Source organism: Pholis gunnellus (genome assembly GCF_910591455.1).
Source record: "Pholis gunnellus genome assembly, chromosome: 11".
In the NCBI taxonomy this organism is placed as follows: Eukaryota; Metazoa; Chordata; class Actinopteri; order Perciformes; family Pholidae; genus Pholis; species Pholis gunnellus.
In genome coordinates this window covers 22,337,231-22,362,672 of record NC_136538.1, presented here as the reverse complement: position 1 = coordinate 22,362,672, position 25,442 = coordinate 22,337,231, and the positions used below count along the sequence as shown (strand labels likewise).

At 46.2% G+C, this 25,442-nt stretch overlaps 1 protein-coding gene across 2 annotated transcripts in view; it reads right to left on the bottom strand.

The window, feature by feature from the left end:
- Nucleotides 1-5,583: 5,583 nt before the first annotated feature.
- The window catches only part of peli1b (pellino E3 ubiquitin protein ligase 1b), a 34,775-nt gene continuing 14,916 nt past the window's right edge, over nucleotides 5,584-25,442 (bottom strand). For both annotated transcript variants that reach the window (XM_079168774.1, XM_079168775.1), the window contains exons 2-7: nucleotides 20,223-20,558; nucleotides 14,134-14,263; nucleotides 13,616-13,717; nucleotides 13,020-13,217; nucleotides 12,585-12,773; nucleotides 5,584-8,674 (exon numbers count right to left, since the gene is read on the bottom strand). In XM_079168774.1, the coding sequence (XP_079024900.1) occupies nucleotides 8,096-8,674; nucleotides 12,585-12,773; nucleotides 13,020-13,217; nucleotides 13,616-13,717; nucleotides 14,134-14,263; nucleotides 20,223-20,305 (1,281 nt within the window). In that variant the 5' untranslated portion in view covers nucleotides 20,306-20,558 and the 3' untranslated portion in view covers nucleotides 5,584-8,095. The remainder of the gene's footprint in view (nucleotides 8,675-12,584; nucleotides 12,774-13,019; nucleotides 13,218-13,615; nucleotides 13,718-14,133; nucleotides 14,264-20,222; nucleotides 20,559-25,442) is intronic.

The window sequence follows — 25,442 nt, the reverse complement described above, 5'->3', positions numbered from 1 at the left end:
CAAAGACAGGAGGTGCACACACACACACACACACACACACACATATACACATATATACAGACACACACACACACACACATATATATACTTGAGATGGGTCCGACATGTCTGAAAGCAATAAGTGTTGATCTGTGACGGTGACGAGGTCTCGGGGCCCAGTTCTGCCTCCTCGGAGCTGAATAAAGTGCAATATGAAAAATAATGAGCAAGCGTCATCTGTTTTCTCTGCAGCTAAAATCACTTCATTCATCATTGACCAAGAGAGTCATATTGGATATCTGGTATTGAGCACATAACTCTCTGGAAAACAGCAAATTATCGTTGTTTTTTTCTAGATATATTGCTTTTAGCTTGAAGTTACATTATTTATCAACCGTGAACGATAGACTGTATATAGGAAGTGAACGTAGTCCCCATCTTTTTTATTTTGGGCATTAGCCATCTTGGTTGTTGGTGATCGCAATCTTGGTGGATTTTTGTCCATCACTATCTTGGTTTCTGGCCGTTGCCATCTTGGTTTTCGGCCGTTGCCATCTTGGTTGTTGGTGATCGCCATCTTGGTGGATTTTTGTCCGTCGCCAGCTCTGTTTTTGGTCGTCGTTATTTAGTTTTTTGGTCGTGGCTATCTTGGTTACAAAGTGTCACCATAGAGTCATATTTCATGAATTAAGACATGTATTTCTTTATTTAATAAAGCTGATAGATGATAAAGAACAACAGCCAAAAAGAGCTTGATATCGTAGTTTCGGATGATGGAAGATGGACCATAAACCCACCGGTTCACAGACATGGAGGCCCTTCTCCTGACAGCCGTGACAGATAGGCAGCAGAGTAAGCGTCTCGCTCCATCACACAGAGGCTGAAGCAGGTGCGAGGCGTCTCCATGTTCCGGACCACGTGCCAGCTGGCGGTGGTTTCGTCGTAGCGCTCCACCTTACTGATGGGGCTCCAACCGTCGGACCCTCCAGCCGCATACAGCTGGTCCTCCAACACCGCCATGCCAAAGCCGGAGCGAGCGTACATCGTGGGTTTCTCCTCGCTCCACTTGTTTGATCCTGGGTCATAGGTGAGGACTCTGCACGTAGGTCTGCGGTCTCCATAACCTCCAGCCTCAGAAAAACAAATACCACAATGTGGTATTTAATATCAACGAGTAAAAGCTCAACCCTCACCCTAAGAAACGGCTGAGAAGCCCCCAATAAAAGTCAATCATAGAAGCTAAATGGGTACTCGGTCATTAAAATAAACAAATTTCCAGAATCAATACCAACAATACGTCCTCAGTGTCCTCAGCGATGGTCCTAAAAAATGAATGACATCGATGTTTCGTGTGCTCTGCTTACTACGTAGATTTTGTCTTTGTAGGCGACGGACCGCACTGCTTTATAAGCACATAGCATGGGGGCGATCCACGTCCACTGGTGGGTGTGAGGGTCGTAGCACTCAGCGGTCAACAGAGGTTCATCCACGCCGGCACCACCGCAGACGTACAACTGGGAAAAAACGTAAAGAGACAACATCGGTTATTGTTAGCCACGCTACCACGATCTGTGAACAAATACCTGCTATGCTAAAGGCCTTCGGCTGTACTAATTAGCTAATGTTAGCATGCTAACAGGCTAAACTAAGATGGTGAACACTGCACAAGTAACAAGTATCGACATGTTAGCATTGTCGTGTTGTCATGCTAACATTAGCATTTAGCTTTAGTCACAGAGCTGCTAGCATGACTGTAGACTCCGAGGCCTTGTTCAGACTGCATTTTGTGGCAAACTCCAGATTATATCCACATTGATTTTAAGGAGTCTGGACACCACAAAAAAACATAAAATGCCAATTTTGCTTAATTTAGTTAAAACTTGCATTCTCTCTAGTGACCACCAGGGGGCGACTCCTCTGGTTGTATAGAAGTCTATGAGAAAATGACTCTACTTCTCTCTTGATTTATTACCTCAGTAAACATTGTAAACATGAGTTTATGGTCTCAATCTCTAGTTTCAAGTCTTCTTCAATACAGCATGATGTTCATTTAGTAAATGATGGTCCATTTAGAGTCACACAGACCATAAAGCAGGGGATGCTTTAGGGCGGGGCTACACAGTGATTGACAGGTCTCTACCAGAGACGTATACGGCGTCTCTACGTCACTCCTCAGTTCAAATATGGTCACTTCCGTTCACTGGTTGCAAAAACCCAAGATGGGGACGGCCAAAACGTTAAACTCGAGGGTTCAAAACGTGGAGTCCACAAACCACTGAGTGGCGTCATGATAACTACTACTATTTTAAATTGTTTTTTATCACTGTTTGTCTGCCATTCTGTCTGTAACCTTCAGCACAAACAAGATGTCCAGCTGCTGTTAAATTGCTCTTTAACGGTCCTCAGTTCCACATACCTTACCGTGCAGCGTCGCCGTGCCGCTGTTGCTCCTCGGCTCGTGCATCGGCGCTATCACAGTCCACTGTCCGGTGTCGGGCTGGTATCTCTCTGCGGTTTTGAGCAGCCCGAATCCGTCACGGCCTCCCACGGCATAGATGCAGCCGTTCAGCGCCGCCACGCCGACAAAGCTCCGGGGTTCGTGCATCGGCCTCATCTCTTGCCAGGTTTGGGTGATGAGGTCGAGCTTTCGCACGCTGCTTAAATATTTGTCTCCGTCGTAGCCTCCGATGCAGTAGACGAAGCAGTCGAGGACGACGCAACCGTGGAACGTACGACCATCCTCCAAGCTGGAGCTCGTTGTCACCCAGCGGTCGGCTCGAACGTCGTATGACTCGATGCTGCCGGTCGGAAAATACGTCTCCCAGCCGCCGATGGCCAGCAGCACGGCAGAGGGCAGGCGGGTGCTGGTCAGAGGTCTCTCCAAACTGGAGTCCTGCAGGGTCTTCATGGCGTCGATCACCATGGTCATGCACGGCAAGCTCGTCCTCACCAGAGCGTTCATGCTCACAGTGTCGACCAAGTACTTACTGGACATTAACAGCAGGCGCACCTGGACAGAGACAGGGAGGGAAGTTGTTCGAGAGTCCATCGATATATCGCTCCCTGATGTGCGATAGCTATTGAAGAAGTTAACATGCTACCAATGATCTAAGATGAGTTGTCCTGATATGCAAATATCGGGAACCAGTTGGAGGCAAAAACCCTTGTTTATCAAAAGTAAGCTGTGTTCCTCTGAACTTAATACTTTAATCTGACCAGCACCCACTAGGCCTTTTCCTTTTGTAGTCCGCCTCATGTTTCCTTTGTTGTGGTTATCTAAGCTCCTCGTAAATAAAATAACTTTAGTTCTACCAAACACATCTGGTTTCATGTTACCTTGCTCAGCAGCATGGCCAAGTGACCCCGGCGTTCCTCAGGAGCGAAGCCGATCCAGCGGAGGACGGCCTCAAACACGACGTTCTCCCGCCTCGCGTTGAGCTCGTCCCTCTCCATGAAATCCGCCAGCTGCTGCGCGGAGAGACGCGGGAACCTCTCGGAGAACCCTGAGACCTCCTCAAAGTGGAGCAGGATGTAGAAGTAGGCCTTCAGCCTCAGCTCGGGACACTTGTGGAAGTCCGCCAACATCCAGACGTCGATGCAGGTCGCGGCGCTGAGCTGCCGCTCCAGGAAATCGCAGCAGGCCCGAACGACGCCCTTGACGGCGAAGCGGTCCGCTGCCGCCAGCAGCTCCAGAACGTTCTCCTTCGTCACCACAACGGAGCCGGTGTAGGCGTGATCCACTATGAGGCTCATGGTGTTGGGGGACACCTGGAAGAAACTGTAGACCTGCTGCTGCTCTGATGGCGACGATTTACTGCAGAAGAAATCTCTGTGGAGCCGAGATTCAGAGGAGATAGAAGTCTAGGAAAGATCCTTTAACGGACGCCACGTCATTGAATCTTGACGTCACTCATTGGACGTTTTGAAGCCTCGAGTTCGACGATTTTGCTGTCGCCATCTTGGATTACGGCCGTCGCCGTGTTGTTGTTTTTTTTTCTCAAAACTTGTAGTCTTCAGCCCTGACTTATATAACTCAAGTGAAAATAGAAATACAATGGACTCTTTCCGTGGTCTTTTTTCGCTTTGTACAAAAGGTTTGTTTGTTGTTATGGTGACAACACACGTCAGTTGGGCCGTACATGGCCGGCTAGTTAGCTAGCTAGCTAGCTTTTCATTCTTAAGAGAGAACCATATAATGTCCACATAGAGCCTTTTTCTGAGCGCCAGTCTTTTTTTTAGCTTGTTTCCCAATGAGGAGAGAGCGTATGCGTCTGCATGCGGCCGTCTAGAGAGAAAGCAACTAGCAACTTAGCCTGCTAGCTCGCTAATCCCACCGCTCATTTTAGTCGCTTAGCCGATTTGCTGTAAATTGGATGAGTTTAAAGGAAGGTTATCCTGCTACAAAAGTCGATTCAAATGGAAATGTCTGTTCTCCTTCTATTTGAATGGTTGAGAAAAAAAATATTCTGCGTTTTCTTTCAAACCAGTACTTAAAGGCTACGTGTGGAGTTTTCTTGTCAACAGAAACACTTCATTGTCTTTCACTAAAATGCATTTACAACATGTTTTCTCCTCAAAAAAACATTTTCAAAGCAGATTTTTCTTTCCCCTAAAAACACTGCTCCATAGCTCTGGTAGCGCCCCAAAGAACTCCACAAGTCACCTTCAAACTTTCAGTGTTAAATGACATGAAGTCCAGCAGCTCACCTGAAGAACGAGCTGCAGTTGCAGAGGACGATCCGGTGGACTTTAAACTCAACGTCGTGGACTCTGATCACGGCGTCGCACAGTTTTCCCTCCAGACGGAACTCATTGAAGATCGTTTTTCTGAAGACGGCGCTCATCGTTCAGACGTTTCAAATTGCTGAAAGATTCCACTAATACAATAACACACACATATTAAATGTACGAGTTGGTTTTGTTTGTATTTAAAACTCGTGAAGCTTTAAACTCACCTTCTCAATGAACTGAAGCTGTTCTCTTTTTTCAAAAAATGCTTTTGTGTTTTCTCGACATGTTTAAAATAAAAACGCACCTTACAGCTCGTGTATCAGGAACGAAGCTGTAAGTTTGTTTTTCTGAAGCATTCTTTGGTAAATAAGCTAAATGTGACGCCGTCTACTCGACTCAAAAGTTAAATTAAATAATCAAAGCTGGTCACATTTGAACTATTTCATTATCTATACAAAAATGTATGTCCATTTTAAGGTACTTTATACTTTACTACATTTCAGAGAGAAAACGTGTACTTTTAACTTATCTACATACTGCTTTCATATTCACTGATCAATAATAATCCAATAATGATATATTAACACTTACAGTAGCATTAATTAATTAATTAACTATTGATACTTTAATTACATTTTTTGTTTTGTTTTTTACATTTCTGTTTTTTATGTTCTTAAGTAAAGTTTTGAATGCAGGAGACTGGAACTCAACAGCTGTTATTATAATGATATATTATTGTTAATTCACCACCGCTCTGCTGCAGAACAAAGACATTTAGTCAGTTTGTTTTTGTGATCATAAACCAGAACACTATGAAATACGTCACTTTTACACTTTATTGTTTAAAGTTGTTACAAAAAAAGTGTTTGCTGGAAACATTCTTTGCTTTTTTGCCTTTTCAAGCACAAGGAGACTCCGGACAGGAGATGAAGAAGAGGAAGAAGAAGAAGAAGAAGAAGAAGAGGAGTGGAGGGAGTAAAAACAGGGTTGAGATAACAGTACAGAGACACAGAGTGAAGCCCTTTACTCACACTTTACCCACAGAGACACACCACGAGACAAAAAGTGGGTGAAGGAAATCCAGACTAGACGTTTGTATTATGAGGGGTGTGTGTGTGTGTGTGTGTGTGTGTGTGTGTGTGTGTGTGTGTGTGAGACACAGGACATTGTTTTCTCCCTGAGGTGAGTCAGTGTGTTGCAGTCTGAGCCCTGAAGTGATGGGAATGAATCTGTGTTTATGGAGAACTACTGTGCGGACGGATGAACACACACGCACACACAAATACAATCATCACATAAATTACAATCTCTCACACACACACACACACACACACACACACACACTCCTGACGTGACTCTGATGTGTTTCTACAGTGCGACTGTGTGTGTCTTTGTCTTGTGAGTAAACAGGAAGTGATGTGTTGTTGTTTAGCAGCAGCATTCTGGGAGAACGAGGCTTATAAATTAGATTAGATTACTTTCAACATGTCAGATTTAATATTATTGTGACCTATGACCTCAGTAAGTTCGGTCACTGTGACATTCACACGACTGGGGTAACTATCTGGAGATCTTTTAGGAGGGTTCATTCAATACAACATTGATCGTCATGTGTGTGTGTTTTGTTTTTTAGAAGCGCTGAATAATTTGAGGATAAATTTATCTAATCAAACATTTTTGAGATTCAACTCGCGATTTCAAAACCTGGTTTTGATATTAAAAACAATAATTTAACCTCACAGAAATAAGGTTTAATTAAACTGCAGGCTGTTATTTGAGGTCTACGTAGTTTTAAACAGGAAACACATTTATCACAAAGTGATCTGTTAACGGCTTCTACGGCTCGTTAAGACGCCGCTAACTCTCGTTTAGGGTTAACGTGACCGTTAGACAGGAACAGTATGTCAGGACATCCTGATCCAGTTTGTACTCACGGTGCAGAGCGCCACGGAGGCGCACACACACACACACACACACACACACACACACACACACACACACACACACACACACACACACACACACACACACACACACACATTCATAAAGACAACTGTGCAGCCTGAAGCCATGCGTGTGTTTGTGTGTTTTAAACCTGAGTCAAACAGCTACAGTTGAATGTGTTCAGATGGGCGGGACTTCCTGCACTGCATCAACTCAGGTGAGAGAGAAGAAGAAGCAAAGTCGTCCTTCCTCTAACATCATGTATTTAAAATCAGGCCTGAAACGGTGCAATAAATCAGCGTTTTTCAAAATAAAACACCCGTCTGCATCGGCCTCTAACAGCGTCTGATCTGTAATAACTGGCCGGAGTGACCGTTTGTATTTCAGGATGTTGTTGTAAGTTAAAAGCATAAATAACTCAACACAATAATGAATACTGATCATTCTGTACCTGTGCAGGTGAGCTTAAACATCACAGCAGAAGAAGGAATAAGCAGCACTTTGTTGTCATCTTTGTTCATTAGTTTCTGTGTGCAAGTTCCTTTAAACTTCTAATGTAACAAAAATGATTTGACCAGGCTTGGTTAGAGTGTGTGTGTGTGTGTGTGTGTGTGTGTGTGTTAGCTACATCGCTGCGGTATCGTGGCCAACATGTGATCAGAGGAGATTCTCTCTCCAACAGAAACGCGTCAGTCTGACTTTAAAGGGAGGAAGTCTGAGTGTTTACACAGACGCCTAGAAGACTCAGTTTCCCATAATGCTTTGGGAGGTTTACGGTCCAAGTCTATTGCTTTGAATGTGAAAAAGGCTTGAGGGGGGGGTTGACACTCAAAGTGAGGGGTATAAATACGACAAACAGATCTGAGGGGTGAACAAGGGGGGACAGACGAAACCCTCAGAAGACATTTAAAACTTTATATCTGCTCAACAATATACTGAACTTTAAAATGAAAACGCGTAATAGAGCTGAAGTCATCTGACGGATAAGAGGATGAAGCCGTTGGTTCCTGGGCCATAAATAAACATCTTTGTTTAAATTAGCTCTGAGAGATGTACACAGATGAATATTGCAACAATAAACATGAATAAAAACCGCACGTTTGCACCGCGGCGTGTTAGTAATTTAGAAAAATACGGTTGCTGAAAGTTCTTTCCCAGAAACAAACAAAAAAAAAAAGGTTTACCCAGCAGTGTTCTGTTTGTTTTTGTGTCTCTGGTTTCACGTGAAAATATAGAAATCTTTGTTGTCATTCATGAAAAAAAATCAATACAAAGGTCACTTAAAAATGAGAGAGAGACAAAAAAGTCCAGACAAAAAGTTTATATCTTAACGGCAGAGGAAATAAAACCAGATCTGTGTAGCTCCCCGGTGTCTGCAGGGTCTTAACGAATAACAAGCTCCCGCTCCAGCTTCACGCAAAGGACGCTGGGGAGGCTCCTGCTAGTCGAGGGGCCCCTGGAAGATGAGTCTGACGAAGCCCTGCTCGCCGGTCAGCTGCTGGGCACAGAAGGGACAGGCGGCGTGGAAGGTGTGCGTGCCGTGCGGCAGCGGGATCTGACTCCAGAAGGCCGCCGTCTTCTCCGAGCTCACGTGGCCGCACGGGTTGAAGGCGTGAGTGGGCGGAGCCGCGTCCACGTAGAAGCCCGCCTCGCAGCCCAGCCACAGCGGCACGTAGGGGCCCTTGGCGCGGCACATGGGACACTCCCGCTGCCGGCCCTCGCGGCCCTCTCGCTCCTCGCGGTGGTTGCCCCAGTCGTGGTAGCCGTGCACGTGGCCGCACTGCAGGTAGACCCAGGGCTGCTTCTCGTCCGGCGTGTCCTTGCGCCGCATGGAGGGGAAGGCCAGCGTGTTGAAGCCCACGGGGCACTGCGGCCGCGCCGCGTTGATCTCCTGCCGCAGCGCCTCCAGGTGTTTGAGGGTGGGGGTGCGCGACAGGCCCTCCGCGGTGCGCCACAGCAGGGTCGCCCCGCAGAGGTCGACGAGGGAGCCGTCCACCAGCTCCTGGCTCTCCGTCTCCACCTGGAACAGAGAGACGTGCTATAAATATATATAAATATAGATGTTTCTTACTTTTATTGTGCTGAACATTGTCAGACATGTTGAGTTTCTGCATTGAAACTCTAAATGATGAAGCACTAACTGCACACTGAGCACACTGATGACAGTTGATGTAGAGGAGAACATGATGATGGTTTAGCATCATCACAGTTACAGCTTCAGTGATACTTGTTGACATGTAGACTGACCATCTCTGACATCACTGCCCGCTGGCTCGGCTAAAAATAAACACAATACAAACGCTGAGTTTGTATTATGTTCCAGCGACCTGATTCCAGCGACCTGTCCCACCACACCTCTCTCCCAATGCATGCTGGGAGAGTCTCAGTTGGAGAATGGAGGTACTGACATGTTGTAGTATCTGCCTGAGAGCAGTAGGTGGCAGCGTAACGCAGGCATGACATCAGACGAGAGGAGGAAACACAAAGAGTTGGTGCTGGAACATTTAGAAAACTACAATCTGGATGAAACATTTTGGCTCCGGCAGAAATGAGACGATGACGACAAACTATTTAAAAGAAGAAGAAGAAGAGATACTCAGAGGAGCTCTCAGGTTTGTGGTGACATCACTCAGATTAACGGTGAGGTCACGTTGTTGCTCGAGGAAAACACATTTCTGATGACGGTCATTTAACCTTCGGTCTGTCCCGGAGAGGTTTGTGTCACACACACACACACATACACTGAGACACAGACGCAGCAACACACACACGGACCAGTAACACACACACACTGACCAGTAACACACACACACACACACACACACATTCACATCGGTCCAGTTGAAGCTTGTTGGCCGACGAGCTGCTGATCTGCAGCGGGTCAGAGTTCAGCGTCTCTCTGGAGGAGAAACTGTTGTTGTTTTATTCCACCAGCTGTTCAGCGGATTTCAAACCAGAAACGTTAGGATCACGCGTCTCTTCCTCCAGCAGACGATACCAGAGAAATTCAACGATTCTCGAGACCCAATGTACAATAAATCCCATGTACTTCAACATGTATTGCCATTTGCATTAATGTTTTCTGAATGGAGCCTGAACGCATCATAATGTAACCCCATTTAGCATCCGTACGTTAGCTGTTAGCCGTTAGCTGAGCAGGACTGTGCTGCCCACCTGCTGCTAACCGCTAACCGCTAACATCAACTAGCTCTCTTTCTGTCGATTTCAACAAAGTTTGTTGTTGCAAATGTAGAATTATCAGGTAAGTTAGTCTTGAGCTTTGACCCGCGGCACCGACGGTATCGTAGAAAAGTTAGTTCCGTAACGTTTCATAATATTAGCATCAACTTGTTATCGCCACGATGAGAGCCGTGAAGAAGTCACAGCCATGTTCTGAATCTCACACGAAGAGAAAAACACGTTCAATGATAAATAAATGAGCACACTTGAAAACCTCCACGCCGTTATAATTTAATTTACACGGAGTGAATCATTTATCAGCACAAAAGCTTTCATTAACCACAGCAGGAGCTCCGACACGCTACTCATTTATTACACTTCACAACAGGCTCACTGGAAACCGCTGTGTGTGTGTGTGTGTGTGTGTGAGAGAGAGAGAGAACTGCACTGTAAGATATTCCTAATTAAGCCGGATTCAACCTTGTGTCCATCTGCAGAAGGACATGCAGCTGCCCTGTTGGCTCAGCGAGTCTGTGCACAAACTGAAACAAACCATCTTTACCTCACGGTCACGACTGAAACATCCTCCAAAAACACAAATTATTAACGTTATTTTCAGCCTAACTTGTTTCCTCTCAGTAGGCGTTGTGTTTTTCTGATGAAGGATGTTTTTTATTTAAACGATCTAAGGACAGGCGAGATAACAAACAAGGGAACAGCACACTATTAACACACACACACACACACACACAGTTAGCTCAGATAGATTTTTGGCAAACATGCTGAGACGACTTTTTTTTATTCCACCCATTCAATCAGAAAGTCCTTCAGCTGTTAACCTGCAGTAACGCGGGGCAGTCATCCCGTTTAGAGAGCAACACTCTCCATTAAAAAGATTAAAGAGCTGAGAGTCTGAAATCACATTTGGTCGTTCATTTTTCAACGTCAATGTGTGTTTTTATGCACGTAAAAGAAGTGCTGCTTTACGTGTGTTTGATTGACAGCCAGCGGTTTGTTATTGTTAAGATTAAGATCCAGAACAAGACGCGTGTTTTCCTGTTTGAAAGTTCAATAAGAGGGAAGAACTTTGTTTAGTCTCGAGTAGCTGCTGTGCTCGTCTGCCTGAAGAACGCTGACGATGCTGCTTTATGCAAATACTGATTAAAATGGAGCCATTTGATTGGCTGTGTGGAAACACGGTCTCCGTCTACGTAGATCATTTTAATGAACCGTAAATGTCTCCTGTTTGCTTTCAGATTTCTTCTCAAAAGGCCACCTGACAAACCGATGCTTCAGCCGAAGCGGATCGTTTCAGTTCATGGTTTGTCTTTTTCTCTGAGTGATAGAAACATCATCCTTCCAAAATGTGTGAAAGATGTATCTCTGTGACATCATCACCACAGACGAGACAGAAAAGAGTCTCCTGAGTGGTTCTCCACTCCGGTGTTCAATAAAACCCCATCGTGCTCCGTCACCGTGCATAATGGAAACTGGTGCTTTGCCGATGATCTAAATTGCCAATCGACTGTGAAATAACGAGCGTGTTTGTGCGGCGCTGGAGAACGCACACACACACAGTTAACGGGCGGTAAAGGGCAGGTGGAGATAAGAGAGCTGTTCATTTGTGCTGCGCTGGAGAGACTTTAAAAGAAAAAACAGGTGGGACGCCAGATAAAGAGACGCGTTAACGTCAGAACTGCTGACTGTGCGGTCGTTGTGGTTGATGATGTGTGTGTGTGTGTGTGTGTTGTGGGTGACTGAATAAAAAGGAGAAACATCCTCATCAAAGACACCAACAAACTCAATCCAGTCACTCAAATAACAGAGGAGGACCACGCTGACGAGGGAGCGCTCCGATTGGCTGAGAGGCTCCGACGTCAGCTGGAGGATCTCCTTACAAGATCCTGTTACACACACACACACACACACACGTAGGACAGAAAGACATAAAGAAAAAAGGACAAAGACAGAAAGAACTAGAACTCTTGACTTGGCCAGGTGTGTCTGTAACGACCACTGACGTATCGTTAGGAGTCGGTTTATGGCGGAACAAAACAGAACAGGCACTAGAAGGTGTTTGGAGTAAAGCGTGAAGGTCCTTGAGCACGCAGCCGTAACTTGAAAACACAAAACATTACGCAGGTTGCTGCAGCAGAATGTGAGATCAGCCGTGGACAGACACAGAGAAGCACACACACTCACTCACACACTCACACAGACGCAAGCGACCAATCACATGATCCTCCTGTTTATAAGCAGCTATAATGAATCTATATATATAATAACAATGTGATGACGTGAAAGGAGTCGCTCATTTAATCTGCAGTTCCCAGCTTTACGGCGAGTTTCATTGTTTTGGTTCACTCTCACCGCTCTCGTGACGGTGTCTTTCGGCAGCAGCCGGCGGCCGTTTTTAGAGTAGAAGCTGCACAAACCCACATGACACCACCTGCTCAGCGTCAAACAGCAGACGGACGCAGACATCAACTAGCCGGTGAACGTAGCGGAGCATTCAGCAGCCAAAGAGACTTCACTCGGGCGTAGGTGGAGACCAAAAACAGAGATAATGTTGGACTTAATGTGTCAATGTGGTGTTTACAACTTGTTTCTGCTGCCAAGTGGCCAAATAAATCAGTTCCTGCACGCTGTCAGCTTGCTATCCTATAGCTTGAGTTTGCTAGTGAGGTCATCTTCATCATCCTCATCATCCTCATCATATAGAAAGGCCCATGTGCAGTGTTTTTCCTCACCATCTTCCCCCGCTGCTGTGCCGACCGAGTCTCCCTCAGGGTGAAGACGTTGCCGCAGACGGAGATCTCCCTCCAGACGCCGGGCTTGGAGTCCTGGGTGAAGCCGGTTCGAGGGTGCATCACCAGCACGCCGTTGGTGGTCAGCCCGTCCATCTGAGCGTCGCACGTCTTCCACTTAGCGGCCTTCTCCTGATGGGAAAAACCCAGAGGAGGAACATCAGGACAGTTCAAATGTTCACTAAGCAGGTCTGAATCTGTAGTTTCAGGTTTTATTTGTCATTCGTATATATTCTTCTTTATATTGGGACGTGGCCGACACTCTCAGCTTTCAGTTAGAGGTCCAGCTTCACTTCACATTCACTCATTTATGATTTTAAGAAAAAGCCACGAGCCGGGTAACTCTCTCCTCTCTTATTCTCCAAACACACAGCTCACCCCGAGGAAGATGTTCTTGGAGGAGTCGAAGCCCGCGGCGTAGATGCGCGCGGTGTAAGGCGGCGTGCGCTGGCACATGATGCGGCAGGCGAAGCGGGAGATGGTGCTCTGGACCGACTGGGTGTCCGCGTTGCTCTGGCTGCCGGCCACCGTGTCCGTCACCACGAAGTCTATGGGACTCTCCGTCGACCGACCGATCTGGAGAAGTTAGAAGAAGACGTGGTCAACGACGCGTTACGGTCATCAGATAAGTCAGTTAGCTTATGGAGTCATGAAGAATCATGAAGAAAACTTTAAAATGTGATGATTATCAGGCAAGTTCTGCAGTTGTAAGGAGCGTCTTCTTCCTGTGATTCCGAAGAGGATTCCTGGATGTTTACTCACATTGAACATCAAAGATAAGGAAGCACTGAAGTCACACTGAATCTAATATGTGCATCACGTCTGTGTGTTCAGGTCTGACAAATCCACCCCTCGTTTGATTTACAGGAGAAATCCAAGACTGGATTAAAGTAACGCCATATTACAAGGAAATCCATCGAGGTGGTGATAAATAACGGTTGTATCTTTGTCTGCGAGAGCCGAGGGCTTGTTACCTGGAACATGTCCGTATTGCTGTCCTGGGTGTACTCCACCACCACCGTCTGGGCTCGAGACAGAGTGTAAGAGATGCTGTGCTGGTCTTTGTTGCTTATGGCCTGAAGGAAGAGAGGATGGAAGGTGAGGAGACAAAAGTGTTGCATGTGCACGAGGATTGAACCTGAACAATGGATACAAATAGGAAGGGTGGGGCACGTGTCCAAGCCCCCTCTGTTCACTTTAACAGATTCCTGGTCGGCCTTATAGCCGACGAAGGAAACGCGCGGACATGTGCTTCCCAGGCTTTTACTAGAGAACGCTCAGTTACCTTCAACCGGACCGTTCACGTAGTTTCTGCTATAAAGCTTCAGCGTGTTCCAGTTAAACATGTTCAAATACCTTTTAAACTCAGACTTGTTCCTCGTTTTCCCTTTTTCTGCTTACTCAGGGAAGCTTTGCTGAACTTCTTGAGTGTGTGTGTGTGTGTGTGTGTGTGTGTGTGTGTGTGTGTGTGTGTGTGTGTGTGTGTGATCACCTTGGCTGCCTGTGGAGAGCAGGCGATGTGAACTGTGCTGGGTTTCACCCCGTTTGACTTCGGTCTCTTGCAAAGTGCAAAGCGGCTCTTACGTCGGCCTCGGTCCCCGTTGGGCAGGGAGCCATTGTACCTGCACGCACACACACACACACACAAACAGAGACACACAAACATAAACACACACATACACAAAACAAAAGGGCATTATTGTCTGAGGAGCCATAAAACACACTGGAAAAAGAACCATTGTGGAAAATGCTTGGAGGCATTTTGGTGCACTCCCTCCATGCCCTTAAGACGATATTCACACACACACACACACACACACACACACACACACACACACACACTCTCTATACTTATCATACATGCTTTTTTAACAAAAGCACATCATGTCCCCATTAACAACAAAGCCCTCCAAACACAACCCCAGAAAGGCTGAGAAAATAAACACACAAAGAGGCTCATTTAGGCTGCAGCACGGCCGAGGAGGGAGGATAAACAGAGGCGTTCCCTCCGACAGAATGGAGTCTCTGTGACTGAGACTGAGCTGCTGTGTGTCTCAGTGTAAACATCTTAAAGTAAGAAAACATTGAGAAAAGATCCGGCTACCCATCAACGGCGTGTTTGTGCGTTTCTGACTCAAACCGACCCGTCTGCAGCTGATGCGTTATAGTAGAAAAGGAGAAATAAAGCGCACATTTGCTGCAGCAGATTGAAAACCCTGCAGCTGTACTTTCCAGGTATAAATGATTACACACGACTCTGTCAAACATGAGGCACACCCAGGTTGCACAAGGTTGTATTCTGTATTGCACACACACGTGTTTCAGATAAGCCATCACCAGTGTGAGGTGATATTGCTGCTAACAGAACCGCGGCTTTATAAACATTAGCAACATGCATAAACTCCGCTCACTGCTCTAACGCTGTTATGACATCCGGCGGCCACAGAAGTTAAGGACTCCTCCGGCTCCACCGACGTACTGTGACTACACTCAATGTGATAACTCGAGAAAAACACAGATTAAACTGTTTGAACCCACTTCATTCTTCAGCTCATGTTTGATATTATTCATTTGCTGTTTATCTTTTTAAAGCCAGTTATTTAAACTGCTGTTATCATGTACGTTTGGGGTGTTACGTTTTGCTAAGTCAAATAAGAAGAGAGAATAAAAAAACATTTATTGACTTTCAGAGACAACCTTTAAGATTTCAGAACTTTTCAAAAGGTTTCCACAAAAGCAGGAATCCAGAGGATGACTTAAAAAACACTGGAATATCCAGCAACGTCAAACCAGGAGTCAAAAGAAATAGTCACAGTTGCAGGTAAGCCCACGTAGAAACCAGAACGGTGTACGTGAGTGTAACATCTTAAAAGGTTTTCTTTAAAGTTACTACAAGGAACAAGTCTGTCGCCCCCTGTGGACTACAGTGGTAGTGTTTCTGAGCACCAGAGAAAACCTCTCATTCTACTGCAGCAGGGTCTGACAGTCGGAGGATCTGGGTCTGTCCACGGTGGACCGGTCTCTGCTGGAGGATCTGGGTCTGTCCACGGTGGACCGGTCTCTGCTGGAGGATCTGGGTCTGTCCACGGTGGACCGGTCTCTGCTGGAGTCTGAGCTGAAGGAGGTTCTGGTGAACCTGCATGAGTTCATCTGGTTTCACCAGAATCTGACCCGGTGGCTCCGATGACGAGCAGCAAGAATAACTCAATAGAAACAGACCATCTTCTCTCTGATGGTCTCTTTACTGATGGAGGTCTGATAGAGGATCAGGACTACACTGAGCCCGGTTCATATAGAGGATCAGGACTACACTGAGACTGGTTCAGGACCAGTTTAAAGTTCCTCACAGTAACTTTTAGTGAGTAAACATTCAGCACAGCTGAAGGCGCCCGGTCCAGTGAAGACGGCTCAGACGTGAAAGCGTCTCTGAGAGGAGCTGACGTCTGGGATCAAACGCCGCCGGGAGGGTTTATGAGTAACCATGGTGAGGGAACAGCGCCGCAGCAACAGTTTGGGAAGGGTAACCATGGCAAGAGCGTAACCATGGAGAAGGGGGGGGAGAGGGGAGGGGTCTGCTGGAGAAAGCTCAAAGCGTTCAAACCCAGGTTCCCATGGGTCACAGTAACGTGAGAGAGTGCATTCATGTCTGCAAATATTCTCAAAGTTTAGCAACAAGTTAGTGTGTGTTAAAGAGCAGTGTGTGTGTGTGTGTGTGTGTGTGTCTGCAGCTCGTTCAGGAAGAACCAGAGTTAGGAAAATGTTAGTCCTTGTGTGCAGACACACACACTGCAGTCTTTTATCCCCACAACAAGCGTGTTTCCCTCCAAACACCAGTGAAGTAACGCTCAGTGTGCAGCAACAAGCTGCCACTTCTACAGTAAACCTATGAAAACACAAAGACAGGCTGCGTCCGTGTGTTTACATGTGGCTGCTAGTCTCAAAAAGGCTAAACAGGCTGCCAAGTATTGTAAACGCTTGAACATATAGAAGTCATAAAGAAGATATTAAATGACATAATAGATGTCTTAGTGCCTAAACTTAATATACACGCAGTGGTGGAAGAACATAAACCTTTTAGAAATCAACAACATTCTGACGCAACACAGCTGCACTGTTGCAAAGCGGCGGACTCTGGACTAAGAATGTGCATAAACATGCATGTGGTCGCAGAGTTACTGTGTCAACACAGAATCACACACGTAAACAGACGGACAGTGATGGATTTGGAGGGAGTGTAATGTCTCCATTGACGTCACAGCTGTTTAAAGAGCCGCATGGAAGTCCGGCCCGTCCCATGAGCCGCTGCAGCATTCCTCCGGGTCAGGACATTAGCATCGCTGGGCTGCAAACATGGCGATGTTGGACTGAGGGTTTAGCGAGGAGGCCAAACACAACACTGTTCTCTGTGTTGATGGGATTCTCAATTAGCCTGTTCTCGGTCACACGGGAGTCTCGATTAAATCCAGACACTTTGTTTCAGCCCGCTGGGAGAACTAAACGAACTACAGCTGAGCCGTTTAGTTAGCACAGCTATGAAAACAAAAAAACTTCTTGTTCTTCTTCTCGTCTCCACAGCAGATCATCTATTTCCATCCAGACGGCAACCTCCGGTTCTGCCGAGTGAAGCCGATGCTTCACGTGTTAAAGCTGCATTCTCTCTAGTGTCCACCAGGGGGCGACTCCTCTGGTTGTATAGAAGTCTATGAGAAAATGACTCTACTTCTCTCTTGATTTATTACCTCAGTAAACATTGTAAACATGAGTTTATGGTCTCAATCTCTAGTTCAAAGTCTTCTTCAATACAGCATGATGTTCATTTAGTGAATGATGGTCCATTTAGAGTCAAACAGACCATAAAGCAGGGGATGCTTGGCAACAGCCGTAATCCAAGCTGGCGACGGTTAAATTGCCAAACTCCCGAGGCTTCAAAACATCAGTCCACAAACCAGTGGGCGACGTCATGATGACGACGTCCACTTCTAATATACAGTCTGTGTTTCCATCTAGCTGGTAACCTCGGCCTCGACCCCCCCGCTCGATATCCAACTTTGTAATCCGTATATTTGATTTGACAGGTTTTACGCCGGATGTCTTTCCCGACACAAACCCTCCATGAACACAGCGCCCTGCACAGATTGTCCTTCGTCTAGTTCTCCAAAATCAACCAAGTGAGTATAACTACTGCACACAGGGGACACACGTCAATGCCAAAAGGTAAAGAATTGTTACCGACATCATCAATATGTTACGAGCGACAGGACAAGAGGCGACAGTTTGAGTGACTGTCAGTGTTTCTATCGTTCAGCAAGTCGCTGTGAGAGTGATCACACCGATAACCGCGGTGTGGAATCCACCATCCACTTGAGTTAGAATGATTTTTTAAATGATTTAGTTATTGTTCTTGGTGTGGGCAGCCTCGTCTCTGAATGGTTGTCCATCTCCAGATATCAGCGACCGAAGTGAGAAAGAAATCAGCCTCTCATCAGCGAGACGCAATGAGACAGTTTGGCCGTCAATCAGATAAAACTCTGATGTGAAGCGAGCCGGTATCTTCAGCCGCTCACCCATCATGCTAGTTCCTGTACCGAGAGCGGTTTACTCCCACGAGTCACGACTCTACAGGAGGAATGAAGGACTTCACACTGAATCACATGTTCTGTTGTGACCAGGTAGAAAGAACTTCTGTGTTTCCAGTAATTAAACTTAAACAGGTTGTCCTGCAGCCCAAAGTGTCACAGGGACTATGTTTACGTGCACAAAATCTTACAATATATACCAGTGTGCAACCACAACGAACAGAGCTGACCGGGGCAAGAGGCCATATTATTGCAAACCACCGTAAAAACACTTCTGGAGACGCATAGTCGGAATGCGACGTATACGTTGTCCAGAAAATGCTCCTAAAACCCGAATAATATCCACATGTCTTAGTCTGAAAAGGCCCAATTCAGAAAAACTAAATGAACAACAGTGTGCATGTATTTAAGTGTTCAGCCTGTTGACATGTTAAAGAGCCTGACCTACACTGAAAAAAATGTATAAATAAATAAACAAACAGGAGCGGAAAAAAGCAGGAGCAAAACGGAAAACCGCGGTTCACTCGGGAAAACGTCCACGGTCATCTCCAGCAACAAACTGTGAGTCAGCTGTGAAACCAACTGTGTGTGTGTGTGTGTGTGTGTGTGTGTGTGTGTGTGTGTGTGTGTGTGTGAGAGAGAGGACTCTTTCCGACATGTGCATTCCTCTGTGGAGTGGGCTGGGACGGGGGAGTGGAGTGGAATAGCCCTTTTGGGAATAAACAGGAGACAGACAGATAAAGGAAGTCCTTCACCGTCAGTTGTTATTGGAGAAAGTGTGTGTGCGTGTGTGTGTGTGTGTGTGTGTGTGTGTGTGTGTGTGTGGACTTAAAGGTCTTCTATGGGGTGGAGGGTTTCTGTTCCTACAGCTGAGTATGTGGACTTGAGTCAAAACAAACCTCTGGAGGAAAACATTTTAACGCGGCGTTACCGATGAGTTTTTGGATGAGTCCAAAAATACTAAACTTTCCGTGTGTGATCAACTCTTCTTCGTCTGCTGAGCTTTGTTAGAAGATATCAGCGAGTTTAACTCATCAAAGTGTGAATAAATCCTGACTGTACGCTCCCTCTGGACTCCTGGTCTTTTACCACAAACCACAGTTCTTTCTCCTCTTTGCCAACTATTTCTATTGTTCTGAAATTAATCTCTTTCATTAGCGTCGTCATTTGGAGCCCTGTTTTCTTGTAAACAAACATAAATTATGTTTACATTGAATGTGTTTACTTGAGGTCTAACAAACGAGTTAAATCAGTTTCATCGCCTATTCTTTAATAATATTTTTAAATGATAAATCATCTGAGCGGTCGTCCTCCCCGTCTCTGTCGGCACATTGCTGCACATCTTATTGCGTCGCCTCCACCGTCAATCAGCCTCGAGGCCTTTACGCAACAGGGACGTGACGGACGAATGACGCAAAAATCAATACTCGCCGGAGAATTTGTGACAAATTTGCGACAGTTGCAACTCTTTCACTTCCAATAAAAGCTTTAAATGGTAAACTGTGGTACAGTCCAAAGCTACTGTGAGATATTTGATCGAGTTTCCTTTTAGTGAAACGCTAGTTTATTAGTGATATGTCTCGGGCTTTTATTTTGAAAGGTAAGAACAGAAGGAGTGGATCGTCAAGATTGAAAGAAGTAATAAAGTTTGAGGCCTCGGTTCGGACTGCAGAGCCTCCGTGTCGTTTTTTTCTGGTTGCCGAGTGTTGAAAAAAGTTCAACTTTGGTTTAAACGTCACTTTTTAAACCGCCGTCCAATCACAGAGGAGGAGGTGGAGGAGGAGGGCGGGACAAATATCCTACGGCTAAAAACATATAAAATGCGTTTTATGTACGACTATGTTGTCGTTTTATCTACTTTTATGGAGCACTGGACCAGACGAATAAAGTTAAACTGAATCTGAAGAAAACACGACTTCGTACGACTACTAAAGGATGGAGGATTGGACATTAAGGTGCATTTCCAGCTGTGTTGTGGGTGTAAAGACGAGTGTCCGTTGCTCACCCCAGCACAATGAGCTCGCCATACTTCACTGGCACTTTGGTGGAGGCGGTGGTGGAGATGTTTTCCTGCTCCGGGGAGTACATCGGGCACGGCTGATTGAGGAAGAGGAGGGGAGACGAGACGGGTGAGATCCAACAGGGTGACGGGGACACAGGAAGGGAAGGGAAGGGAAGGGCGGGGAGGGAGGGAGGGTGGGAGGTGAAGATTGAAGGGAGCACGGGGGAAGGGGGGAGGGGGGGGGGAGGAGGAGGAAGAGGAGAAGGAGGAGGAGGAAGGGTCAGCTGAGCCTCAGCTTCACCCTCTCATGCTTCATGTGTCCGTCTCTCACGTTCTGACCTGAAGACAGAAAGAAAGACAGCAAGAGGATTAACACAGAGACTAGTGGAGGAAGAAGGACTCAAATGCAATCTATATCTTTAATGTCCACACGTTTAGATTTCTACAGACTGCAGTTGATGTTTAATATCGTGCACGTGGATGAAAACCTTCCACTGAACATTTCTGTTTCCTTATAGCCAATGAAGAGTTGCTTCAGTTCAGTCTGAGCATCAAAAACTAAAATCTATTAAAAACTACAATCACAGGGCTGTCCAGTGGTTCAAACACACACACACACACACACACACACACACACACACACACACACACACACACACACACACGGTGCTGCCAGATGCTTTGCAACACGAATGTTACATTTCTACTCTTTACCTCACGACTATCATGGAGAAAGATGTTGTAAAATGTTATTTAAAGTATTTAAAGCCTTCAAACTTGAGGATTGGTTCCACGAGATTCCAAAGCTTGTATTGTTTAAACTCAGGTTGGAGAGGGATGGGACCTGGAGGACATCATGAACCCCCCCCCCCCCGGACTACACAGTCCAGGCTCCTAACTGCAGAAGAAGCAGAAGACAAACGTCTTTCTGCTTTTTTTTGTCCGGGTCAAGTGGAGTTCTCAGGGATTATAAATAGTGAGGACAGAAAACGAGGACAACAAAACTATCCCTTAAAAGGAGCAGTGCGGAGAAAAAGCCCACGTTTATACACACTAATAAAAACATAGTTATGAATATTATATTCGATTTTTGACAATAATCCCCCTAAATGCTACACACTGGCCCTTTAATTACTGCACAGCGTAGTTTTACAGAACATGTAAAAATGGCTAAAATTGCTCAGTAAGTAGAAATGCAAAACACACCACCGACACAAATACGTCCTTCATCAGAGCATCAGGGACACGACTACGGCCTGGAGTACACGTGACCGGTTCTACTTGCTGAGTGAGGCGTCTGTAAACGCTGACTTCAGAGAATGACTCACACACACACACACACACACACACACACACACACACACACACACACACACACACACACACACACACACACACACACACACACACACACACACACACACACACACACACACACACACACACACACACACACACACACACACACACACACACACACACACACGATTAAATTAATTGTGTTGAATATTTTCTATCTCTTCGTCTCCAACATCGTCTGTTGAGGTGCAGAAGAAACCGTGTAGAATAATTACGATTGATTAATTAAAAACGATATACAGTACTTTACTGTTATTTCACAGTCTGATGCTGGTTACACAAAACGTACCGCAGCGGATCCGTCGAGTGTAACTGAGGCTTTTTATTGTGCAACATCACTCCGGTCTGTGCGCTCAGAGGACGGATCTCGCTCGTCTCGGGATCCATTCACGCATTAAAATGCATTCAAATGCATTCAAATTGTGAATTTGGCTGCTTCACTTCCTGTTAGAAGAACCTCAGGACTTCACAGGTTGAAGTTAAACTCGTGCTCTTTGTCGTACGTCGTCGCATCTCTTCCACTCATCGACGACATAAATTAATATAATAATATATTCTGAGCGATCTGTCGAAAACGAGAGCGGAAACAGTAACTCAGAGAGCGGATGATCACGTCATCGCTTCCCTTCCAGGCCTCCTCACGTGAGGCTGAACAATTCCCAGAGTGCCTTTCTGCTCAGAGAATGCAAAGCCACACATGAATAAAGAATAGGAAGCTAAGTGTTCTGCTGATGAGGGGGGGGGCTTTAACCCTAAACACACTGAAGATACAATAAGACCAGGATCACACAGAGGTCTCCTCAGCAAATATTCAGTGCGACACGTACTTCAGTGTTACTGTTGCACCTGCTGGCTGAGGTCCTACCTGCTCGTGAATATCCTCACAATCACACAAACTGCTTCACACTTGAAGAAGTAACACGTTTGAATTAAATTAGAACTGCCGTCCCGATATCTCGCCCCCCCAACGTGTGAACAAGAGGATCTCTATCCAGCGCATCACACATCAGCATCAGAGCTATAAACGGCTTCTTCACACACACATTCTCCACAGAGTTCAGCAGGTGGTAGGAGCGGCTGTGAATCTTTACAGCTTTTAATTCGGAGGTTCGGGAGGTTTTTATTCTGGATGGAGGAGGCGATAAAAGCAAAATGGAGGACGTGTCGGTGAGAAGAAGGGAGGAGGAGGAGGTGAAGACGGTAAATCCTCAGCCCCACCCGCTCCCCCGACACAAGGGGTTAATCCCACATACTCACATGCTATGCATACTAAAGCACTGTGCTCTCCTCTGTGTGCATGTAGAATCCTCTCTGTGCACACACACATGTGCACCAACACACACACACACACATACACACACACACACTCTGTAGTGTCCAGGGAGCTGTTGAGCTGACTTGCCAGGCATTGATTTTTTGACCTATGGATCCAGACACTGAGGACCGAAGGAACATCAGGTCTGGGTGCGGTTGGTCCTGTTTTTGAACACATCAGAGTCCAGAGTGCTGAATTATCCTTCTGTCTCAACTCTTCTGTTGTGAGGAACTCAACAACAACAACAACAGCAACAGCAGCAAACATCACAAACGATCTTCCTTCTTGTGTTCCTCCTCAGCCGCCCAGTCCTCCTGGAAACGACGCTCACACTCGGCCATCATGCATCAAGCAGTCACAAGTGTGGTGAACGTTACACTTAGAAGTAACGACGAACGATGTCTGGCTTGTATTCACGGCTCCACTAATTTAAAATGAACAAGAGGAGTGGAGGCAGAAACCACTTTGAGTGAAAGCTTTACTTTCTTTAAACCTTTTGCTTCCTCTACTTGCTTCACAACACAAGTCAGCTGTTTTAATGAGGGAAAATACAAGAAAATACAAGAAAAACTGGTCGTGTCTCTGAGCACCAGACTGTCTTTAGAAAACCTCTCATGTTGCTGCAGCAGGTCTGACAGTCTGCTCCTCTCAGTCCTGGTTCTGGTTCTCCCGTGCCTCCCTTCCCTCCAGCAGGTCCAGCAACACGTCCTGGGTCTCCAGCAGCGTGGTGTCGGTGTTGACTCCCAGAGAGAAGCTCTGCTCCTGGAGGAGGAGGAGGAGGAGGAGGAGGAGGAGGAGGAGGAGGAGGAGGAGGAGGAGGAGGAGGAGGAGGAGGAGGAGGAGGAGGAGGAGGAGGAGACGCTGCTGCTGCTGCCGGGAGCTGAGCTCTCCTCCTCCCTCCGGAGCACCGACTGCAGGTCCAAGGCTGCAGGTGAAGCCGGATCTGGGTCTGTCCACGGTGGACCGGTCTCTGCTGGAGTCTGAGCTGAAGGAGGTTCTGGTGAACCTGCATGAGTTCATCTGGTTTCACCAGAATCTGACCCGGTGGCTCCGATGACGAGCATCAAGAATAACTCTATAGAAACAGACCATCTTCTCTCTGATGGTCTCTTTACTGATGGAGGTCTGATAGAGGATCAGGACTACACTGAGCCTGGTTCATATAGAGGATCAGGACTACACTGAGACTGGTTCATATAGAGGATCAGGTCTACACTGAGCCTGGTTCATATAGAGGATCAGGACTAAACTGAGACTGGTTCATATAGAGGATCAGGACTACACTGAGACTGGTTCAGGACCAGGTAAAAGTTCCTCGCAGTCACTTTAAGTTTAAAAGGTGGATTTTTGTCTTGCTTGTTGTAAACAACACAATGTAAAGATTGACTTTAGGAAAGTAGATTTCTGACCCACTTGTGAAGTGAATAAATGTAGAATCCCACTGAGCCCTGTATGGGCGTATGAATCTAATATTTTCAGTGTGTTTGTCTGACTAAGCTCGTGGCCTCTGCAGCTCTGCGGGACACGGAGCTCTCGGCGTGGCTGCGTGCCAACCGCTGCTTAGCTACCGAGACACACGGCGCTACAACAATAGAGCCGGAGGCTCAGCGAGGCCGACCGCGCGGACCCAGAGGTCAGGGATTGGAACGGCGTGCTTCCGACAGCAGGAACAGCAAACCTCACACTTACAAAAAGCCCTCGTTAAAGCTCCACTGGAAGGAGGCACGGATGACACCTGCCATTCCCGCTGACGAACAAATGTCCGTACACGGAAGCAGCGCTTTTCCTCTCGAGTGCAACATGTCAAACAAAGTGCCGTTTACCGGATGTGCACAGCCGCGCTAAGAGAAACAGAGCTCGTATCAAGCAACCAGGTCACACCGAACGCTAACAAAGCTTTCTGCAGGGCTCCAGTCCTGCACGACGCGCTCGTGTTGATGCTAGAAGGTGTGTGAGGCGTGATGACTGTGGTGTGTTTAAGGGTGACACACTTTCAGGATCACAGGGCTCTGTGGAAACAAAACAACCGGAGGCTGAGCTTCTCGGCTGGTCGGTCGGTCGGAAAACTAAACAATGTGTCAGAAGATGCTGTTAACAGCGTCACGGACCAAGAGGAACTCAAAGAGGAACTACAGCGTGGTCTAGATGCTACAGTAGGTCCTGATTAATAACCAACAAACGCTGAGGCCTTAAGGCTTCAGCTCATGTGACAACACGTCCCTACTCAGTGCTCAGGACACACAATACTTAAACATAAAGTTTTCATCGTGTCTTTGCACCTGAAACTCTCTCAACTAAAATCATCCATTTCAACACAGAAATGACTTTAATGTTGAAATTGTTCAGAACATAAATAATAAGAAGAAATAATAAACTTCCATATAAAGTAAAAGCAAAGAAGTGTGTGTTATTTCCATTAAGACGATTAAGCTCCGATCAATGGTTTTCCTTTGGGCACTTTTTTCTATTTTATGATTTTTGGCATCATATCTGTGTTGTCCTGCACATTGTGTTCTCTCTACTTCTACTCATGATGGTGTTGTTTCCAC